This window comes from Nicotiana tabacum, chromosome 2 (genome assembly GCF_000715075.1).
Source record: "Nicotiana tabacum cultivar K326 chromosome 2, ASM71507v2, whole genome shotgun sequence".
NCBI lineage: Eukaryota > Viridiplantae > Streptophyta > Magnoliopsida > Solanales > Solanaceae > Nicotiana > Nicotiana tabacum.
Genome location: NC_134081.1, coordinates 126,902,357 through 126,924,562, shown reverse-complemented (window position 1 = coordinate 126,924,562; position 22,206 = coordinate 126,902,357). Strand labels below are relative to the sequence as shown.

The 22,206-nt window shown below is 37.1% G+C and overlaps 2 protein-coding genes across 2 annotated transcripts; one reads left to right on the top strand and one right to left on the bottom strand.

The window, feature by feature from the left end:
- Window positions 1-489: 489 nt before the first annotated feature.
- On the bottom strand, window positions 490-5,314 carry LOC107792117 (telomere repeat-binding factor 4-like). Its single transcript, XM_016614311.2, has 6 exons — window positions 5,090-5,314; window positions 3,290-3,498; window positions 2,616-2,700; window positions 1,708-1,791; window positions 887-1,160; window positions 490-792 (listed from the first exon to the last, which is right to left on the bottom strand). The coding sequence occupies exons 1-6, from the start codon at window positions 5,237-5,239 to the stop codon at window positions 761-763; spliced, it is 834 nt and encodes a 277-aa protein (XP_016469797.1). The 5' UTR covers window positions 5,240-5,314; the 3' UTR covers window positions 490-760.
- Window positions 5,315-8,243: 2,929 nt separating this feature from the next.
- On the top strand, window positions 8,244-8,915 carry LOC107792114 (uncharacterized). Its single transcript, XM_016614307.1, has one exon. It carries the CDS (start codon window positions 8,244-8,246, stop codon window positions 8,913-8,915), a length of 672 nt encoding a protein of 223 aa, XP_016469793.1.
- Window positions 8,916-22,206: the final 13,291 nt, after the last annotated feature.

The window sequence follows — 22,206 nt, the reverse complement described above, 5'->3', positions numbered from 1 at the left end:
CAGTTTTGTTTATCCGTTTTTACAAAAATATTATTTTAGAAATTTTTTTTCAGTTTTTTTAAAGCAATGTTTTTTGATATTTTTTTTCCAGTTTTTAGAAAAAAAACGTTTTTAGTTTTTTCTAGTTTTTACAAAAAAAAAATTATTTTTAGGGTATAAGTAATGGGTCATTTTAATTAATTAGGAGATATTTAGAATTGACCAACATGGCGATAACACGTGTCCCTCCGTTTAAATGAGGGGTATATTTAAACCCAAAGTATGACTGCAGGAGTATAGATAACCCAATAGTATAATGAAGGGTATTCTTAGACTATTTTCGAAAGTAGAGGGGGTACATTTGGCCCTTTGCCGTATTTTATAACATCTAATAGTTTTTTCGTTATTCTTTTGCAGGACAAAATCTTCAACTCTAATACCTACCGCCAGTAGAAGAACAACAGTGATAATACTCCTAACTAAGTTGTGCTAAACCTACTCAGCAGAATGTAAAAGCAGAGTACTCTTTATCATTTTGCCAGGTAGAAAGAACTGGATGATTTACAAGCATCAAATCTCTAGCTTTATAATAATCTCTCTATCCCTCTCCAATTTTTGCTACGCTGAATACATAATAGGAGAGAACCTGTGCAAAGGTCTTAACTAATACTTAAATTAACAACAAACCACATATCACTAATTGCTTGATACGGATAGAATAACATATTATAGAGGTTCTGAACAGCTGGTTCCGACTTTACAAAATAGGGGAAAGACCATTTTATGCCATTAGCACAATTTCGCCATGTGAGCCTGAGGATGCAAGAAAATAAGGATATAAATAAATGTCAAACAAGACAATTTAAAATACACCACATACAAACAAGACGATAGGAAGAAAACATACATCTGTCAAAAATATCCTTCGCCAACAGCAGTAAACTATCTTGGTCTTCAGCCATCTTCGAAACTCTCGCTTCTTCCTTAGCTGCTTCAGCTGCTACAAATGATTTATTGTCAGCTTCTGCAACCTTATAGACAGCAGTCTTTGCTGCTTCTTCAACAGTATCACCAAGATAGGTACTACTTGGAAACTGTCTTGGCCCAACATGTTTTTGTTTTGGGGTAGCTGTCTTTGTTCTTTCTAACACCTCTTTCTTAATCCTGTAGCAATTCTCAAACTGCAGTGGATTCCGCAAACCAAAATGCCAGAATTCAGAATTTTAATAGTCAGGTGAATATCAGAATGCAGTATTCGGTGGTTCAGCAAGTATACAACTAATTCCTTCACGCTCTTTAGCTTGTCTTTGATTCCAGTTTCAAAAATCCATAAATCATACAGATCATTATGTGGTAAAAGAGAGAGGCTGCTGAAAAGATGCACTTTACTGATGTAAAGCACCTAAGCCACATAATGATATATGAATGAGACACTGCACAACTTGGTTATGATGACCTTAATTGTGCCGCTACTCCAGCTTCAAACATCTGAAAACTGGTAATGAAACTTAGCATACTCATTCAAGCAAGCTATTAGCTTTATAAGGGTGTTCCGGAGTGTCGGTTCTACTTAGATGATTTTTTCTTATAGTTCTTCAAGAAAGTCGAAAAACAAGCACATGCAGCTTTATGTTTAAAAACCAGAGCAGTCTTCTGGCGCCAAAAGAAGTTACAAAAGAAAGTGTTACCAGTAACCCAACTGATAAATGAGAACAAAAACAAGGCGACCTTTTCAAGTTTGTCTTGTTGAACAAGCCTCCTCAGCCTAGAACTCAGCAGCCTTCTGAAGTTTTGGGGCACCTCATGCCTTTGCTGCAGTAGATACAAAAACAATAAGAAAGGTTCCCTTCAGTCAATTCTCGCATAGAGTATTATGCATTGAATTATGATCAACCAGCAAATACATTAATGAACTAACTATTTTATCAGATAATAAAAAACAACTATTAGAATTATTGAACCTCAAAATCTTGAATTCCATATGACATACTTCTGCAATCATTCTTCCATGTTGTGCAGCAGGTCTGCAACGATTTCTTGCTAGGCGGTGGGAGTAAGTTTTTAGTTCTCTTCACTAACCAATTTGAAATGAAATCTTTTGAAAAAAAGTTTTGTTCTGTTCATTAATTAAAGTTGAAATGGTTTCCTTTTTTTCCTGGAATGAATTCTAGCTCTCTTTGCCACAGAGAGAAAACCTGGATATCTTGAGGGATTGTAATTTTATCCTCTCTGTCTGTGTCATACTTATCTTTCAAGTATGACTAAGAAAACATGGAGATGTAAACAAGAAACACAAACACATATTCTTTAGGTCTTTATGTTGGACGACAGTAAAGGTCTTCATCTCATACATGGCTACGCCACATTATCATTTTAATGACCTTGGAACTGTAACTGCTTTATAGTTTGTAGAAAATCCTATTGTTATTATTGATAGCACTTTTATCTAGCTTCAGAAAACTTAAAATTCATTTCTGAATGGTCAAAATCACAGGGATTGCCTAATTCACAGTACTATTAGTAAAATATAACAGTTTATTTGAATGTCAAGGAGTAAGCAGAAGTATCAAATACCTCATGGATGGCTAGAAAAGTCAAAAGAGAAAACCAGAAAGTATAATGGTGCTGCTTTATACCTCAATGAAGTTAACAATTGTGCTTGTGTCTGATCCATTTGGCTCTTTTAGACTTGAAAGTGCATCATATATCATTTGATTGTACCTAAGAATAAGAATAAAGCAATAATATTATTTCAAGAAAACATGAACGGAATTACTAGGAACTATGAGAGAACAAAAACGAAAAATGGTAATGTACACAGACGGCTATCAAACACTGTTATATATTTTGTTCTTCCACCTATATTCAATTATTTGGTAGGAGATGCAAGCGGTTCTCTGCAGTAGATCCAGCTAAAATATTAAAATAATGAGCATTCATCACAACTAAATTAATATTTTATTTGAGATACCAGGAAATGATGAGTATTCATCAAGTACTGTGTTGCAGGAATTCTAATATGGTCAATTTGAGACATATGACTCTTTATTTAGACAGTAAACGGGCAAACAGTAAAATTACATCTTTGAGTCCTTACTACTATCCATGTTGGACCAGATTGTTTCACCCCATAATCAGTAGCTAAAAGATTACCATAACTATTGCTTATCTTTTTTCCAAATCAGTGTGATTTAACAATAAAAAAAGTTTGACCAAGATGAAATCATTATCTCAAAGAATATGGATTTGATTTAACATCTCGTTCTGTGAATTATTCAAGAATTTGAAAAGGAAATCCAGAAAGACAAACTTAGAAGTAGTTTTTCCGTCTAATGCGCATTTTGAAGAATCTTCCATGATGGTGTCTGCTGCTGCATCTTGTAGAACTGGAGTTGAGGAAACAGGGGCCTGTGTGATGAGCAATGGAGCTGCAGGAGCATCAGCCTTCACTTTTTGTGTCCTAGATTTATCTCTTGGTCCTTGTCCATTGGCACTAACATTCAAATTTCTCCATTTATCCTATATGAAATGTGATGCCAGAAGTTTAGAAGATAAAATGAAAAGAACAGTTCAATGCAAGAAAACCATAAGATTCGTATAGACATCCAAATCAGCTTCTTCGTTCCGCAAGCATTAAGAGGCAAGGGGATTCAAAACATTAGGCTAACAGATTACATCTACCGGAAAGCATTAGTATATTACATCAATGCTTAACTGTAAAATTGCAATCTTCACTGGACGTATGCTTATCTGTCATAAATAACTATTCTTTAAGGCCAGAAATCGCAAAACACACAGCTTGCAAGCAGGTGTTCAACCTAGGAACAAGCAAATATCTTCAAAAATTATCTGTATTAAATCTAGGTCGCTTGAAATGTAGCAAAATCACAACGACTTGGCAATGGTCAACAGACATTAGAACGCCGTACAGGAAGCTAAAGAAGGAGACAAGTTGCTGGCTAGATGATGTTGGAAGAAGGTTTCCTCTTGGTCAGTATCATAAACTTGTCCCCTTACCTATAGCTGCCAAAGTTGACTTGAAAAAATTTAGCTGCCAAATTTCCTTTTTTATCAGTAACTTAAAAAAATATAGCTGCCAAAGTTCATTCGTCCCTGTTGTAATCACTAACAATCTTTCATTACACATATCTACAATATCCTTTCATAGATCTAAGCTTCTATGGTAATAGGGTAATTCCTATCATATAGGTCATCGAAGTAATTTTTTGAAAACTAAACTTTCAGCACTTTGAAATATGCAGCACGATTGAATCCCCTACGTCTAAAAACTACACTGTACAAATAGGATAAAAACAAAACATTTTGTGTATATGTGAATTGTTGAAATCCCTTGATAGAAATGTGTATATTCATTCACTGTGCAAGTTTGCATTTTTTTGACTCCTTGTTAAAAATTTCTGGCTAATAATTGCAACTAGTTACAACATATCAACTTCATCTTCAGTTAATATAGACTTAAATTTGATCTTGACCTAAAAAACAATCTCATGTCTGCACTCCAACATTTTCCTCTAAATTCTAATACAGCAACACTAATGGAATACATTAAACGAATATCTCACTAATTACATGAAAACATATTCCTGCCAATATTCTCAGTAATCAAGCCGGCAACATAGATATGCTATGGCACATCCACTTCTATACCGTGACATGATTGTGTAAAAAAAAAAAGGCAGCCCGGTAGACTAAGCTACCGCTATGCGCGGGGTCCGGGGAAGGGGCGGACCACAAGGTCTGTCGTACGCGCCTTAACCTACATTTTTACAAGAGGCTATTTCCACAGCTCGAACACGTGACATGATTGTGTAAATATTTTATATACCGCTAGTGCATATAAATTAGAAGAATTAATCCAAATAGCCGCCCACCTGTTTAAACTAAAAATAATAGGTGAATATACATATATGTATAATTCATGTATAATATGTGTATAACCATGCATAATCAATGTATACCGTAAATATGACAGGCTATTTGGGTAAAGATCCCTATAAATTAAATTCTTTTTACAAAAGACAGGTCAAGTACAAAACTTTTCGTCTCCCCGATGTTAATTCAGAAGAAATTGGAAGGAAAAAAGGAAAACCTTAAGATCGATGTTGGAGCGAGAGTAAAGGAGGTGATTGAATTCAGGGTCTCTTTGAATATTCTTCCATTTGCCAGCTCCGTGCTTTGCGACGCCGGCACGAAGTGCTTCTTCTTCTTCAGATGTCCATTTTTGCTTTGGATTTCCCATCTCTTTTTCTCAATTTTATCTTTTACCAGCTGCTGCAGCTGCTTCTTAAACCCTCCTCTGAACTGATCCTCTGTTTGTTTTTTGTTTTTTTTAAAACGGCGTTTACTTCTTCGGTTGGGGTTTTTGTGTTTATTGATGTTTTGGCCCCTCAACTATTTATTTTGCAACTTGAACCTTGTTATTTTAATTGTTTTGGTTTTCCTAACCCAATAAGTTGGGAATTTCTTCAATTTATACATTTATACTGATATGCTTTGAATCTGGAACCCAAGAATCTCTTTTGTAAAAAATTGTACTATGCAAAAAGGTATAAATAATTTTTATGTATATTATTGGCATAAGGGAAGCTTTACTATAATAATAAAGAAAATTCAAAAATTACTTTAGGTTATAGGTTTAAATCTTAAACTTGAAACTTTACAATTTTTGAATTTTTACTACATACTTTGTTTCGCCACTGCTATAACCTCCGCCCACACCATCAAGATAATTTATTTCTTTAGTGATTATTTTTGGGAGCATTATTTTTTCTTTGTAAAAATAAGCCCGTTTATGTTTCGTAAAATCACCAAATAGAATGCAAGTATCCTGCAATATGAAGAAGGTTGAACTCCTTGAATATCAAATTTTATATAAGAAGATAAGAGTAATATCCTGAGAAAAAAAAATCATATAAATTACTAAAAATAAAAAAGCCTAACTTGATAAAATCCAAATAATAATAATTAAAAATAGATCGATAACAAGCAACTACAATAGTTTAAAGAATTGAAGATATGGACCTTAAGTATTTATATACGATGGGTATACCAACATATTTGGGAAAGTTTATTTGCCTAAGCACATTTTCTTGCAAGAGAGATGCCCTAATATATATATATATATATATATATATATATATATATATATATATATATATATATATATATAAGTACGAATTCAATAATTTTTGCTTAGATCCTGTATTCATATTAGAAAATTCATTAAATATTTATAAATATTTAATTATGAACTTACTAACAAAAACGAGCTATTGATTCGATGTCAAATTCAAAACCTATAAACTTCAAACTATGTTATTGTGTTGTCCACGTAGACTCATGGTTTAGTGGTCTATTTAACCTGTTATGCCCTTTAATTTTTAGTTTCTAGAACTAAAAGGGGATGTAAATAAACAGATGCTCTTAATTTAAAAGAATATCCCTAAAACAGAATCCAAACATATAAAAGGAAAACAAGTAGGAGATTCCTCAGTAATCAGACCCATAATTCACAAGCATCTATATTCACATTGTGCCCACATTTCTCAAAGAACGTGCTGGTCAATTGGTATTTTGGCTCTTTACAAATTTGTTTTTAATTTTATGATCTTATTTTTTGTTTTACACATGGGAGATTTATTTTTACACGTAAGAGATATGTCTTTTATACCTAAGAGATCTAAAAGGATTATTTTTTAAAATTCAAAATTATAAAGGGAATGATATACAAATAGCTCGTGTGTCCAAGTGAAACCAATTACTACCAAACCCAAAAACAATGAAAAAGAAATAAAAGACTGGGAGTTGGAATGTGACCAAATAATATTATATAAATATATAAATAGATAGATAGTCCGATGCACGAAACATTACACGTTCACACAGGTCTGGGTAAGGGTCATACCTCAAGGGGTATAATGTAGCGGTGACAGGTCTAGTGCATACTTTATGGGTTCCTCGGAACCCGATAACTTTTGTGCAGATAGTGTATTTCTAGTAAGAAGTCCACTAACTATCTATAAAAAAAATTACTAGAGCTCAATTACTATACTTGAAATCGATGTATGAACTCATAAAGTTTAAATCTTGGATTCGCTTCTGTAATGTATAGGCAGTTTACCCTGATACAATCATTAGTAACTGATTTCATGGCTTGAACCCGTAACTTATAGGTCACATGTAGACAACCTTACCGTTGTTTTGAAGGCTCTCCCCTTGAAGAGATATATATAAGTCGATATCAATTAAGGACCACTTGCTCTTAATTTAGACTAGTATATAAACCTAGTATTGTCCCCCTGGTAGACATGTATATATACCTTTGTGCCACATGCAAGTCTCTCTCTCTCTCTCTCTCTCTCTCTCTCTCTCTCTCTCTCTATATATATATATATATATATATATATATATATATATATATATATATATATATATATATATATATATTTTGAAGATGCCACGAAATATTGTTACGATAAAGTGCACTTTTTTTATATATGGTCCTAAACTTTCTGTTATGTAAGTACTTTAATTCTTTAACTATTTGTTGAAATTAAAAGAAAAGTGAACTATGAAACGTACTTAATACATTCTTTACACTTTATTAGTTTGTGTTACATATTCCACTAAAGTCTTTTAATCATTCTTAATATAAAGACTAGTTTTAAGGGCATGCATTGTGGTCTCGTTAATTATTCCTTCCATTTCAATTTATGTATTTTACTTTTCTTTTTACTATGTTCTAAAAAGAATGTTAACATTTTTATTTTACCCTCTATAATGACACTCATATGAATTAACATGGCATATTATACAGTTATAGGGATGAATTTCGTTTTTAGCATATGTTTAAGTTTTACAATTCACTTTATCACAGAGTAACTATTCTCTTTTTAACTTTGATCTAAACAACATCAAATATTCTTTAAAATAAGTTAGAGAGCTCTTCTCTCTAGCATGACTTTTTCTCTTAGTTGCGACTGAACGATGAGGAAAACGAAGAACGAAAGGAGAGGGCAACCAGTTCAGGGGAGTAATCCCTGTAACAATCCAAGAAAAAGGAATGTTCTGCAATCAGCAGATGCAAAGAATACTAAGAACATCAATGTTATACAAGGAATTATTCCGCTAGGGTTAAGCCGCCCTCCTCGACGGCACCAACGATGATTCCAGCGATAAGTTCTCCAGTAAGAGTAGATTCAACTCCCACAACAATTGACCAGAGAAGACCGTCTTAGGCAGACATGGTGGAGGAAGAAAGTGCATGGGAAATTGGTACTAACCAAAACCCTAGGATCATAGAGAAATCCAAAGCTCACTCATGGAGTAAGATAGTAGGTCCCGTTCCGGAAGTTGAGGGATTATATCTGACTAGTGATGAAGCTAGTAAGAAGAATGTCAAAATAACAATGGAAGATATTGACGGTGAAATAGTTTACTGGAAGTCGGTTGTTATATGCTATGTATTAGGATCAAATCCTCCGCTACCGGTAATTGATGGCTACTTTAGAAGAATTTGGGAATCACTGGGTATAGATAAAGTTGCTCAAGTGAATAGAGGGGGTTTTCTGGTAAGATTTCATTCAGGAAAAAACAGAGTCAAAGCAGTAGAAGAAAGAGTCCAGATGTTCGATAAAAAATCAATGGTTGTAAAACCTTGGGAACCAGACATTGATGTAAGCAAAGAGCAAGTGGATAATATCCTTGTGTGGATTCGACTAAGGGGAATGGATATCAAATATTGGGGTAAAGCAGCACTGATTACAATTGTTGGAATGGTAGGCAAACCTCTCAAAGCAGATAAGGCAACAACTAACAAGGAGAGACTAGCATTTGTACGAGTTCTAGTGGAAATTTCACTTAGTCAGAAGTATCCAACCTCTGTTCTTTTTGAAAATGAATGGGAAAAATCATAGAACAGAATGTAGAGTATGAATGGAGGCCCATCTTATGCCCAGAGTGTAAAAACTTTGGACATGAACTACAAGACTGCAGGAAAATACAGAAAAAGGAGTTAACTAAGAAAAGAAAGCAAATAGAGGAGGTGCAACAAACAAATAATGCAGTACATAAAACACTACCACAAGGCCATCAGAAGAAGGGAGAAGAATTAGGGAGTAACCTTCAAGAAGCAAGCGCAAGTAAGGGTGGTAAAGGCAGAAAGGGACCTAGGAATGAAGATATCAATAGAACTATGGTGATCAGTACCAAGACTTGGTAGGGATGGGGCAAGCCCCCTCCTAATGGATAGGATAGGCTTTTCGAATGTAAAGGGTCTAAATAGGCTGGCAAAACAGAGGGAAGTTAATCTGTTTATGCACAATTGTAGGGTAGGCCTATTTGGACTCCTAGAGACTAAGATTAAGAGAGCTAGAGTACATAAAGCTACTCTTAATCTTTGTAATATGTGAGTTTTTACAACAAATCTAGCACAACATAAAGGAGGTAGGATCCAGGTGGTGTGGAAACCAACTATATATGATGTTAGTATAGTTAAAACAATTGATCAGTGCATTCATTGTATAGTCAAATATAGAGGGACTAGTAAGCAATACTGCCTCACAATAGTATATGCCTACAATGACATGGCATTGAGAAGGGTATTGTGGAGGGATCTGGAGGACCTATTAACTCAAATACAAGGTTCATGGGCAGTCTTGAGAGACTTTAATAGTGTACTGAATAGAGAGGAAAGAGTTGGCAGCCCTGTGATAATGACAGAAATGAAGGACTTCAGAAAATGCATGGAATCCTATGGCCTTCAAGAGTTGAGATCCATTGGGGCTTTCTACACATGGAACAATAAACACAGTGGTGCAAACAGAGTTATGAGTAGGATTGACATGGTTATGGTTAATATGGATTAGATGATTGATCTACGAGCCTCAGAAGTAAACTTTATGAGTGGAGGATTGCATGACCACCACCCTACAGTGGAGCACTGGGAGGATGGAAACACAAGCACCAGGAGGCTATTCAAATACTTCAATATGTGGAAAACAACACTAGATTTTCAAAGCAAAGTTAAAAGAAGGTGGGAGAAAAGAAGTACAGGAACAAAGATGTACCAATTGGTGGGGAAACTCAATAGATTGAAAAGAGTTCTAAAGGAGCTAAATAGATCTTTCTTTAATGAAGTAGTACTTAACCCAGAACAAGCTAAAGAACAACTATTGGATTGCCAGAAAAAGATCCAACTTGAACCTATGAACACAACACTGATACGAGAGGCGAAGGAGTTGTCAATGACTTATCACAGGAAGCGGCTAACGAGTGAGTCATATCTTAGACATAAGACAAAGGTGCAATGGGTGACTCAAGGTGATAAACACAAAGGTGTTTCATAGCTTTATGAAAGCAAGAATGAATGAAAACAAGATATTCTATATACGGGAAGATGGGGGCTAAACAATAACTAATATAGAAGGAATTGCTCGAGCATTTGTAGGATTCTATACAGAATTGTTGGGGACAAAAAAGATAACAAATCACATGTATGAACCAATCTAGTTAGAGCATGCCCAACTATGAATGAGGAACAATGGATAATGCTAGAAGCAGATTTCACAAATGCAGAGGTAAAACAAGCATTATGGGACATTGATGGAGAAAAAGCACTAGAGCCAGATGGATATGGGAGCAACTTCTTCAAAGATTGTTGGGGCACTGTAGGGAAGAATCTAACATATGGTGTATTAGAGTTCTTTGCTACAAGGAAGATGTTGAAGGAACTTAATAGCACAACAGTCATTCCAAAAGAAAAACATGCAGACAAAGTGGGAGATTATCGACCAATTGAATGCTACAACACAATGTACAAAGTCATATAAAAAATGTTGTGTAATAGGCTCAAGCAAATACTACCATACATAATCTCGGAGAACCAAAGTACCTTTGTAACAAGTAGAACTATTGTGCAAAACATACTTATATGTGAGGACCTAGTGAGGCTATACAATAGAAAGAATATGACAAAGAGCTACCTAATAAAAATTATCACGACCCCAATTTTCCTCTGCAGTATGTCGTGATGGAACCTAGTCTCTAAGACCAGGTAAGCTTATCAATTATGCGGAATACAAAACTGAAACTCAAATCTCAATATATAAAATAAATCAAATCGCGATTCAAACTCTCAAAACCCGGTAGAAATAGGTCACAAGCTTCTAAGAGAAATACTAAGTGTCTCTAAACATCATAATCTAGTGAAGATAAGGAAAACAACATAATAAAGATAAATGAGGACTCCGAGGTCTGCGGACGCTGGTAGATGTACCTTAAATTCTCCGCGTACTGACTAGCTCACTGATACATGGTCTGATGGGAAGTACCTGGATCTGCACAAAAAGATGTGCATAAGCGTAGTATGAGTACGCCACAGCGGTACCCAGTAAGTGCCAAACCTAACCTCGGTTGAGTAGTGACGAGGTCATGTCAGGCCCTACTGGAAGTAATAAAAGACAGGGTAAAAGTTTAATCAATATTATAATAATAATAATAATAATAATAATAATAATAATAATAATAATAATAATAATAATAATAATAATAATAATAATAATAATAATAATAATAATGACAATGAGAATAATTCAAGTAAGTAGTATGTCACAATTCAACTATATAGAATAAGGGCAAATAATACCTCACAGAAGAAAAACAAGAATTTATAAATTTAAAGAAAAACACAAGTAACCAAAATCAAGTGCAACCACAGAGAAATATCTACAAGGGCAATCCCGAGGTACCGCCTCGTAGTCCCAAATTATAAATAAATTCACAATATCTTATTTCCTTATATCACCGCGGGAGCCTTCACATTTAATTTTAAAGAAAATATTTTTTCCGAAATAGCATCCCACGTGTTAGCCACCCTTATCACACCGCATGACTTTTAGTAGTTCCCCTACTAACCACGCGTATCAAGCCACCCTTATCTCACCGCATGCGTTTCAACACATAGACCTTATACCACAACATGCATATCAATATCACAATTTGCACGTCAAGTGCCCAATTATTTCAACCTGCCAAAATAAATGAACAACAACATTATTTCCACAATAAGGAGCTCACGACTCAATCACAATATATACAAAATCTCACAACATATTCGGAAGTGAATAACTCAACAAAAATAATATTTCACAAATTTAAAACCTTGCCTCAATACCAAATTTTTAATGTCAAATACTTCATATTAATAATAATTAATTAAGAAATTCAACTTTCAAATGATGAGCACGGAATAAAAGAAATAAAATTTCAACTAAACAAGTAAAGCAATTTGCAGGAAAAATGTGAGGCAAATTTAAAATATAAAAAAATAGATCAATGATGATGAATATAACCGGATAAAATAATTTAATTAACGTGTAATAGATATATACCCCATTTAAAATCAGAATTTTCTATATTTAGCCTGTGTACACACTCGTCACCCTGCGTATACGACTTTCAACACATCATAATTATCATATCAATACCAATCCTAAGGGGAATTTCCCCCACACAAGGTTAGACAAGTCACTTACCTCGAACCGGGTATTTCCTTACTCTGCTATGCCTTTGCCTCGCGAATTAGCCTCCGAAAGCCATGTATCTAGTCACAATTAATTCGATTCAATCAATACAAATTATTGGAATTTATTCCATATAAAAATATTAATTTTACAACAAAAATCCGAAATTTAACTCAAATATTTCCAGTGGGACCCACGTCTTGAAACCCGACAAAAGTTATAAAATATGAACGTCCATTCAACCACGAGTCCAACCATATAATTTTTATCAAATTCCGACATCAACTCGACCTCCAAATCTCAAATTCTTATTTTGAAATCCCTAGGCCCAAATCCTCTAATTTCACCTCAAAAATATGTAATTTAGTCGAAATACTCAATGATAATCCAATATTATTGACTAAAAATGATCACAAGTGACTTACATCAAGTTTCCCCGTGAATTCTCTCATAAACAATCGCTCAAAACCGTGTTGGAAATGTCCAAAAATGGCAGAAGCTCGAAACCCCTCTGATTTTGTACACTGCCAGAGGTTCTGCTTCTGCGGAAACTTAACCGCTTCTGCGGTCTCGCAGATGCGAGGTCCCGCCTGCTTCTGTGGTTTCGTTCGCTTCTGTGGACAAGAGGTCCGCTTCTATGGTCTCCAGTTACACCTCTTCACTCCGCATCTGCGGAGCATGACTCGCACCTGCGGGCTCGCAGATGCAGAGATCTTCACGCACCTGCGACCTAGCCCCAGGCCAAGCCCCTTTTCGCTTTTGCGCCTTGCCAGCCGCACCTGCATGAATAGTTCCGCAGGTGCGATTGCACGAGAATGCAGAAAACTCCAGCATTGTTCTAAGTCCAAATTTGATCCTTTAACCATCCGAAACTCATTCGAGGCCCCCGAGATCTCAACCAAATACACCAATCAGTCCTAAAATATCGTACGAACTTAGTCGAAACTTCAAATTACATCAAACAACGCTAAAACCACGAATCATACTCAAATTCAAGCTTAATGAAACTAAGAAATTCCAACTTCTACATTCGATGCCGAAACCTATCAAATCAAGTCCGATTGACCTCAAATTTTGCACACAAGTCATAAATGACATAATAGACCTATTCAAATTTCCAGAATTGGATTCCGACCCCGACATCAAAAAGTCAACTCCCCGGTCAAACTTTTAAACTTAAACTTTTATTTTAGCCATTTCAAGCTTAATTTAACTTCGGACTTCCAAAAATATTTCCAGACACGCTCCTAAGTCCAAAATCAGCATACGGAGCTATTGAAATCATCAAAATTCTATTTCGGGGTCGTTTACACATAAGTCAATATCCGGTCAACCTTTTCAACTTAAGTCTTTAACTTAGGAACTATGTGTCCCATTTAACTCTGAATCCAAAAACCAAACACCCTGGCAAGTTACAGCACCACGATATAGCATTGAGGAAACAAAAATTTAGGGGATCAGGGTTAAATTATTCGTAACGAGCGGCCGGGTCGTTACATTTTTCCCCTCTTAAACAAATATTTGTCCTCAAACGGGTATAGAGACATACCTGAAGTGGTGAAAAGATGAGGATAACGATTGCGCATATCATGCTCGGTCTCCCAAGTCGCTTCCTCGACCGGATGACCTATCCACTGTACTTTTACTAATGCAATGTTCTTTGATCTCAATTTTCTAACTTGTGTGTCCAAAATGCCACTGGTTCCTCAACACAAGATAGATCCTTGTCCAACTGGAATGAGCTAAAGTCTAACACATGAGATTGATCACCTGATACTTCCGGCTCATGGAAACATGGAACACTGGATGAACTGCAGTAAGACTAGGTGGTAGTGCAAGTCTGTAAGCCACTCTCCAACCCACTCAAGAATCTCAAAAGTCCCAACATACCTAGGGCTCAACTTGCCCTTCTTCCCGAATCTCATAACACCCTTCATGGGCGAAACCCGGAGCAAGACCCGCTCACCAACCATGAATGCAACATCATGAACCTTCTGGTCTGCATAACTCTTCTATCTAGATTGGGCTATCCGAAGTCAATCTTGAATCAATTTAACCTTTTCCAAAGCATCCTGAACCAAATCCATACCCAATAGTCTAACCTCTCCTGGCTCAAACCAACCCACTGGAGACCGGCACCGCCTCCCATATAAGGTTTCATATGGAGCCATCTCAATGCTCGACTGGTAACTATTGTTGTAGGAAAACTCCGCAAGTGGCAAGAACTAATCTCAAGCACCCCCAAAATCCATCACACACTCACGAAGCATATCCTCCAATATCTGAATAGTGCACTCGGATTGTCCGTCCGCTTGAGGGTGACATGTTGTACACAAATCCACACGAGTACCCAACTCTCTCTGTACGGCTCTCCAGAACCGTGATGTAAATCGCGTACCCCGATTAGAGATGATAGATACCAGTACGCCATGAAGCCTGACAATCTCGCGAATGTAAACCTGCGCCAGCTACTCCGAAGAGTTTGTAGTAACAACAAGAATGAAATGAGTTGACTTGGTCAATCTATCCACAATCACCCAAACTGCATCGAACTCCTCTGAGTTCATAGGAGCCCAACAACAAAATCCATAGTGATACGCTCCCATTTCCATTCTGGAATCGCTAACTTCTGAGGCAATCCACCCGATCGTTGATGCTCATATTTTATTTGTTGATAATTTAGGCAGCGGGAGACATACTCCACTATGTATTTCTTCATCCGCCTCCATAAATAGTGTTTTCTCAAGTCTTGGTACATCTTTGCAGCACCCGGATTAATGGAGTACTGCGAACTGTGAGCCTCCTAGAGAATCAACTCACGCAAACCATCTACATTGGGTACACATAGCCTGCCCTGCATCCGTAATACACCGTCATCTCCAATAGTGACTTCCTTGGCATAACCATGCTGAACTGTGTTTTTAAGGACAAGAAGATGCGGGTCACCATACTGACGTTCTCTGATAAGATCTTAAAGAGAAGAGAGCGAGAAACCACATAAGCCAAAACTCGACTCGGCTCCGAAATATCCAGTCTGAAAAACTGGTTGGCTAAGGCCTGAACATCCAAGGCCAAAGGCCTCTCTCCTACTGGTAGATATGCTAAACTGCCCAAACTCTCCGCTTTGCGACTCAGGGCATCGGCCACTACATTGGCCTTCCCGGGATAATAAAGAATTTTGATGTCATAATCCTTAAGCAATTCCAACCACCTCCGCTGCTGCAAATTAAGATCCTTCTGTTTAAACATATGTTGTAGACTTCGGTGATCAGTATAAACCTCACAATGAAAACCGTACAAATACGTGACTCATCACAATACATAGTATAAGATCCTGAACCTGTAGGCAATACCAATATTGGGGTTGTAGTCAAAGCTGTCTTGAGCTTTTGAAAGATCTCCTCACATTCCTTGGTCCACCTGAACGGAGCACCCTTATGGGTCAATTTGGTCATAGGTGCAGCAATAGAAGAGAAACCCTCTACAAATCGGCGATAATACCCCGCCAAGCCCAGAAAACTCCGGATCTCAATAGCTGATGACAGTCTGGGCCAACATTGCATTGCTTTAATTTTCTTCAGATCTACTTGGATCCCCTTGTTCGTTGCCACATGACCCAAAAATCGTATTGAATCAAGCAAGAATTCACACCTTGAAAATTTTGCATACAACTTCTTTTCTCTCAAAGTCTGAAGCACAGTCCTCAGGTGCTGCTCATGATCTTTACGGCTCAGGGAGTACACCAAAATATAGTGAATAAATACAATGATAAATGAGTCAAGATAGGGCTAAAATACATTGTTCATCAAATTCATAAATGCTGCTGGGGCGTTGGTCAGCCCAAATGATATTACAAGGAACTCATAATGACCATACCGAGTCCTGAAGGTAGTTTTCGGGATATCTGGCTCCCGAATCTTCAACTGATGATAGCCTGAATGTAAGTCGATCTTAGAGAACACTTTGGAACCCGAAGCTGATCAAATAAGCCATCAATATGTGGCAATGGATACATGTTCTTCAATGTAACCTTGCTCAACTGGCGGTAATCAATACACATACGTATGGAACCATCATTCTTCTTCACAAATACGACAGGAGCACCCCAAGGTGATACACTAGGTCGAACAAAACTCTTATTAAGCAGTTCCTATAACTGCTCTTTTAATTCTTTCAATTCTGCTGGGGCCATACGATATGGTGGAATAGAAATTGGCTGAGTGCCCGGTAAAAAATCAATGCCAAAGTTAATATCTCTGTCGGGGGGCATACCCGGAAGATCCGCTGGAAATACATCTGGAAATCCCTTACTATCGGAAGTGACTCCACGGTAGGAGTATCAACACTAACATCTCTCACATAGGTCAGATACACATAACACCCTTTCTCAACTATTCGTTGAGCCTTAAGAAATGAAACAACTCTGCTAGGAACATAATCTAAGGTACCTCTCCACTCTAGCCGCAGTAGACCTGGCGTAGCCAACGTCACCGACTTGGCGTAACAATCAAGTATAGCGTGATAGGGCGACAATCAGTCCATGCCTAAAAATAATATCGAAATCCACCATATTGAGCAATAATAAATCAGCTCTGGTCTCAAAACCACTGATAACAATCAAACACGACCGATACATGCGGTAAATAATAATAGAATCACCCATGGGTGTAGATACATAAACAGAAGAACTCAAAGAATCACGGGCTATGCCCAAATATGGGGCAAAATAAGATGACATATAAGAATAAGTGGAGCCTGGATCAAATAAGACTGATGCATTTCTATGACAGCCCGGAACAATACATGTGATAACATAATCGGATGCAACTGCCTCCGTCCTAGCAAGAAGGGCATAATATCTGGCATGACCTCCCATTCTAGGGCGACCTCTACATGTCTAACATCCACCTCTAATTGGTTGTGCAGGTTGAGTAGCAACTGGTGTAGTAATCATGGCTTGAGAAGCCTGAGGGCCCTATGGAATGGGTGGGGCCTGAGAAATTTGTGGAGGTGCACCCCTCCTAAGTCTGGGGCAATCCCTTATTATATTATGAGTGTCACCACACTCAAAACAAGCCTTCAGAGGACGTGGCTGCTGGGACTGGCTCGAGCTTGATCGACTGGACTAACCGCTGAAAGTACCCCGTACAGGAGGTACAATAGACACTGGTGGTGCATAATATGGAACCTGAGGTCTGGGAGTATTCAGAATATCGCTGGAAGCTGGAAGTGCTGAATGAATAGGACGACTCACATAGCCTCTACCATGACGGGCTGCAGCTGGGGCACGAGAATTGTTATATGTGCTAGAATCTTGAGGTCTCTTAGATTCCCTCTCTTCTCTATCTAGGATACGCATACCCTCCAATCTCCTAACAATTGACACCACCTGCTGGTATGTGATGTCCATCTCCAATTCTCGGTCCATACTGAATCTGATACTAGGGTGGAGCCTCTTAATAAATCGACGAACCCACTCTCGAACAGTAGCAACCAAGACTGGTGCATGCTTAGCCAAATCACTGAATTGGACCGCATACTGTGACAAAACCATAGAACCCTAGCGCAACTGCTCAAGTCTGCATCCGAGATTCAAAGAGTAGTGAAGTGGGGATGCGAAGCATCCAAGGCCGCATCGGAAACCCAGAATTCTGGGTCTATAAATACAAAATCGGGGGAAAAGGGTATTTTGTGTATTTGGGGGTTAGGGTTCTTGAGGTGAATGGGCGATTTTGAGCTCAAATCAAGTACAATAAACCAAGGTAAGTTGTTAATGATGTTTTGGGTTGATTATTACTCAATATACATGAGTTCTAACATCATTCTTACATCCAAATACTAGATTTTATCATCAAATCCTCAAGAACACAAAAATCACCAAAGTTGTGATTTTTCAAGATTGATCTACTAGAGGTAATTCCAATGCTTCAAACTCGTTTATTATGAGTAGTTGGAAGTATTTGAAGTATTTGTTATAAGTTTTAATGGTTAAAAGATTGGATTATAAAACTCTAGTTCATGGCATGAGTAGTACTTTTGAGAAAATAAGAGAGAAGATAAATGGTCATCTTGGCGATCAAATTTATGAATACAATGAACCTATGGGATTATTTACTAATATTGGTCCCATTGGATGTTGTTATTGTAGATTGAAGTTGATTAGTGTAGTGCATCGTTGCAGTATCATTAAGGGGTGAATTTGAGGTATGTTGGCTAAACCCTTCTCTTAGAATTGAATCCCACGATATTCATGTAATTTATGTAAGTCCCGAATTGATCGTTATGAAAGTGGATATTCTGAATAAGCTTGTGTTGGAAGATATATGTTCAATATGTATCCCAAAATGCTTTTATCATGTTATATTATCAATTGAGAATATGTTCAAAGTATGGGATGTGCATTAATAATGTTGCGACTTCAAGCCAAGTTCAAACGAAGGCTATTATGCAAAATATTGTGAAACATCTCTATGTGCCTAAGATTTTTAATTGCTCACATGTGTACTACAAATCTCTAATTGAATTGTTGTTTTTGTTGATGATGGTGATGATGCTTGAAAGTGAAAAAGGTGAGCATGAATTACCAAATGTGGCCAACGTGCCAAGAATAATTTTTTAATTATGGCCACCAGTGCCAATGAAATGAAAAGATGTGAAAAAAATATGAAATGAAATGATTGATATAAAAATGTTGATGTCTTGAATAAGACAACCTAGCCAATCGGGTCGTGATCGGACACCATGTCGCATACATGGTGATGATTATGCTGGAAATTATAATTGAAATTGTGATTTGTGGTTGATGTCTCTAGTGAGATGGCCTAGCCGATCGGGTCATGATCGGACTACGTGCTAAAAGTACGGTGGTATTGATATTGAGAGTGATTGTTGTTGATGTCTCTAACGGGATAGCCTAGCCGATCGGGTCGTGATCGGACTCCGTGGTGGTAAGAGTACGGTGGTATTTGTATTCTGAATAATGGTATTTTGAACAATGGAATATCAATACTAAAAATATCCCAATGTGAGATATGAAAATTAATTTGAATACTGTCTTGACCCTAAATTGAGGTTTGATGCTGATTAAGGCTTCCGTTTATATTATGATATTCTTGTTTGTATTATTTATCATTTTTTGAGAGGGTGTTTTGTCATTCACACTAGTATTATTCCATATGTACTAACGTCCCTTTTGCCGGGGGCGCTGCATCTTCAATGGATGCAGGTGGTTCCACAATAGGAGACACTGATTAGTGATAGCAGTACATCCTCTTCCCAGCTGACTTGGTGAGTCCCACTTCATTTCGGGGTCATGTATCTTTTGTTCCTCGTATATTGTGTTTGAGGTATAGTTGGGGCCTTGTTGCCGACATTATCATAGTACTCTTTTGTATCTATTAGAGGCTCCGTAGACATAGTGTGGGTTGTGTATTGGTGTTGGAAAAGTCAAACTATGTTATGGTTGTATTAGTTGTCCATTTGAGACTTTAAAAATGATAAAACTTATGGTAAGAAGTTGGTATTGCAGACATGATCATCTTTTTGTCTAATTAATAAAAATATGTATTATATTTATTCATGAATGAGCTGGGTAGAAAGAAATTCAACAGGCTTGATCGGCCGGGTTCACTCGGTTGAGTGTCGGTCGCCCCCCCTCCCCCTCCCTCGAGTTTGGGGCATGACAAACTTGGTATTAGTGTCTAAGGTTGTAAAGTGTCCTAGGATATCTCGGAGCCATGTCTAGTAAAATTCTTCTTATCGGTGTATTGTCGACCACATCTATAAGTTGGAGGCTACATGGACATTTTAGGAATGTCACCCCTCTTCAACACTCCAGATCGTGCGATAGAACGTGACTATGAGATTGTCTTCTAACTCGTGCATTGAGGTTCAAAGTATGTTTAAACGCTCTTTCGTCTATTCCAAGTAATATTGTCATATGACATTACAAATGGGTAATGGCCTGAAAATTAAAGAGATGGCATATGTATCATGTTGAATGAATGTTATGGCCATATAAGATAAGTATATAGTACCATGAGCGTACTTTATATGAGAAAAGTGCTAGAAGTGATTACCTACCTCCAAAGAGGCATTGGCCTAATAAATGAGACCTAAGATTAACTAGTACATGTGGATAGTGTAGGAACCATGTATATGATTCTAAGATGTAGAAAAAAATTGTTACATAGGCATGTGATATATGAAAGGCATGACCTGGAGAGTAATGATAAATGTGTAGGTCTCTTACGGGAGACAAGAAGTTATGAAATGGGAGTCAATTGAACCCACAATAAGGAGAAGACCCTAAAACTATGAATTTTATAAATAAATCCCAAGAATGTGCGAAGTTGTGTTACACTCCAAAAAGGATATTGACACGAGGGATTTGGATCCCAAGCATGTGTGGCTGAATAAGAGTAGAGAACTTATGAGGCTAATATCGTGGGGACTTAAATTTCCCTAATAGTCAATCATATACAAGAGGACTAGAGATGTGAAACATGTATCCCTTAAATTGCTAAATTCAAGACTTATGTCGAAATGTGAAACATTCACCCCAAGTGGGGAAGGAAGGGCAATGGTAAGGCTACTTAAATACAATAAAACGAGAGTAGGGCCATATAGCTATGATGTTTAGATATTTTGTTGAAGACATGTGTAGTCTAGAAAAGTGGTAAGGGATAACACGATTCTCTAAAAGGATATGCAAATGATAAACCACCAGTGCACCAAGAATATGAAAGGTTAAGAAATGTAAATTCTTTGTATGTAACAATGTACATGACAGGGTCAACAATACTAGAGACTAAGAGTAAGGTTTGTAAAAGGGTTTTATACTTGTTAGAGAGTTAGGGATAATGGAACCCAAGGAAGTACTATAAATCAAATGAGAAAGGCTTGCGAGTTCATAGAATGAGTTAATCACGGATTTGCGATTTAGCTAAAGTTCCAAGGCTTTAAGAAAGACAGAATGAGCGGGAGAGATAAATGTGATGTTATAATAACCCAAGAGTGCATCTGGACCTGATGGGGAGTCTCTTAATAATCCTACAAGCAAGGAAGTGTTAAGTGATACACGGATGAACACACTTTCCCACGGATATCCCGACAAGTGTCGAGAGGCAAGCGGGATGAATTCCTAACTAAGGGAAAGGACCACGTAACATATATAAGTGTGCATAGCTATTCATTGACCAGCAAAAATGAAGCGAGAAGAATTGAAAAAAAAATCTATTAATTGAGATGGTCATGGTTATCGCAAAATAGTTCGTATCAGAATGGTGGACTCACCTCGAGAACAAGTGTTAATATAAGATATAAAGGATCAACTATAATGCAGCTGACTTGAGTGACACTGAATATCAACTAAAGGATTTAGAGGTAGTTCATGTCTACATGTTACAATAAAAAGTGAGACTACTGGTGGTGAAGTGGTGGTGTGATAAACTCAATAAACCAAGCACAATGATACTACGAGTTCATGGGAGGCAGACAAGTGTGTGGCACAATAAGGCTATGAACTATGCATTAAGGGAAAAATAGGATGGGAATGAATGCTCAAGTCACAAAGGAAAGATAGTACCAGCATATTGTCTATACCAAAGGGTGATCAAAGGAAAAAAAACATAATCTACCCAAAGGACAAAAGGGAAATGTTAGAAACAGAATGAGAGAGGATGAA

Coding starts and splice junctions, on each gene's coding strand:
- LOC107792114 (XM_016614307.1), top strand. CDS start 8,244: ATGGTGGAGGAAGAAAGTGCATGGGAAATTGGTACTAACCAAAACCCT.
- LOC107792117 (XM_016614311.2), bottom strand. CDS start 5,239: ATGGGAAATCCAAAGCAAAAATGGACATCTGAAGAAGAAGAAGCACTT. Junction 3,499..5,089: donor GCTCCAACATCGATCTTAAG/GTTTTCCTTTTT, acceptor CATTTCATATAG/GATAAATGGAGAAATTTGAA. Junction 793..886: donor GAAGGATATTTTTGACAGAT/GTATGTTTTCTT, acceptor TTGCATCCTCAG/GCTCACATGGCGAAATTGTG.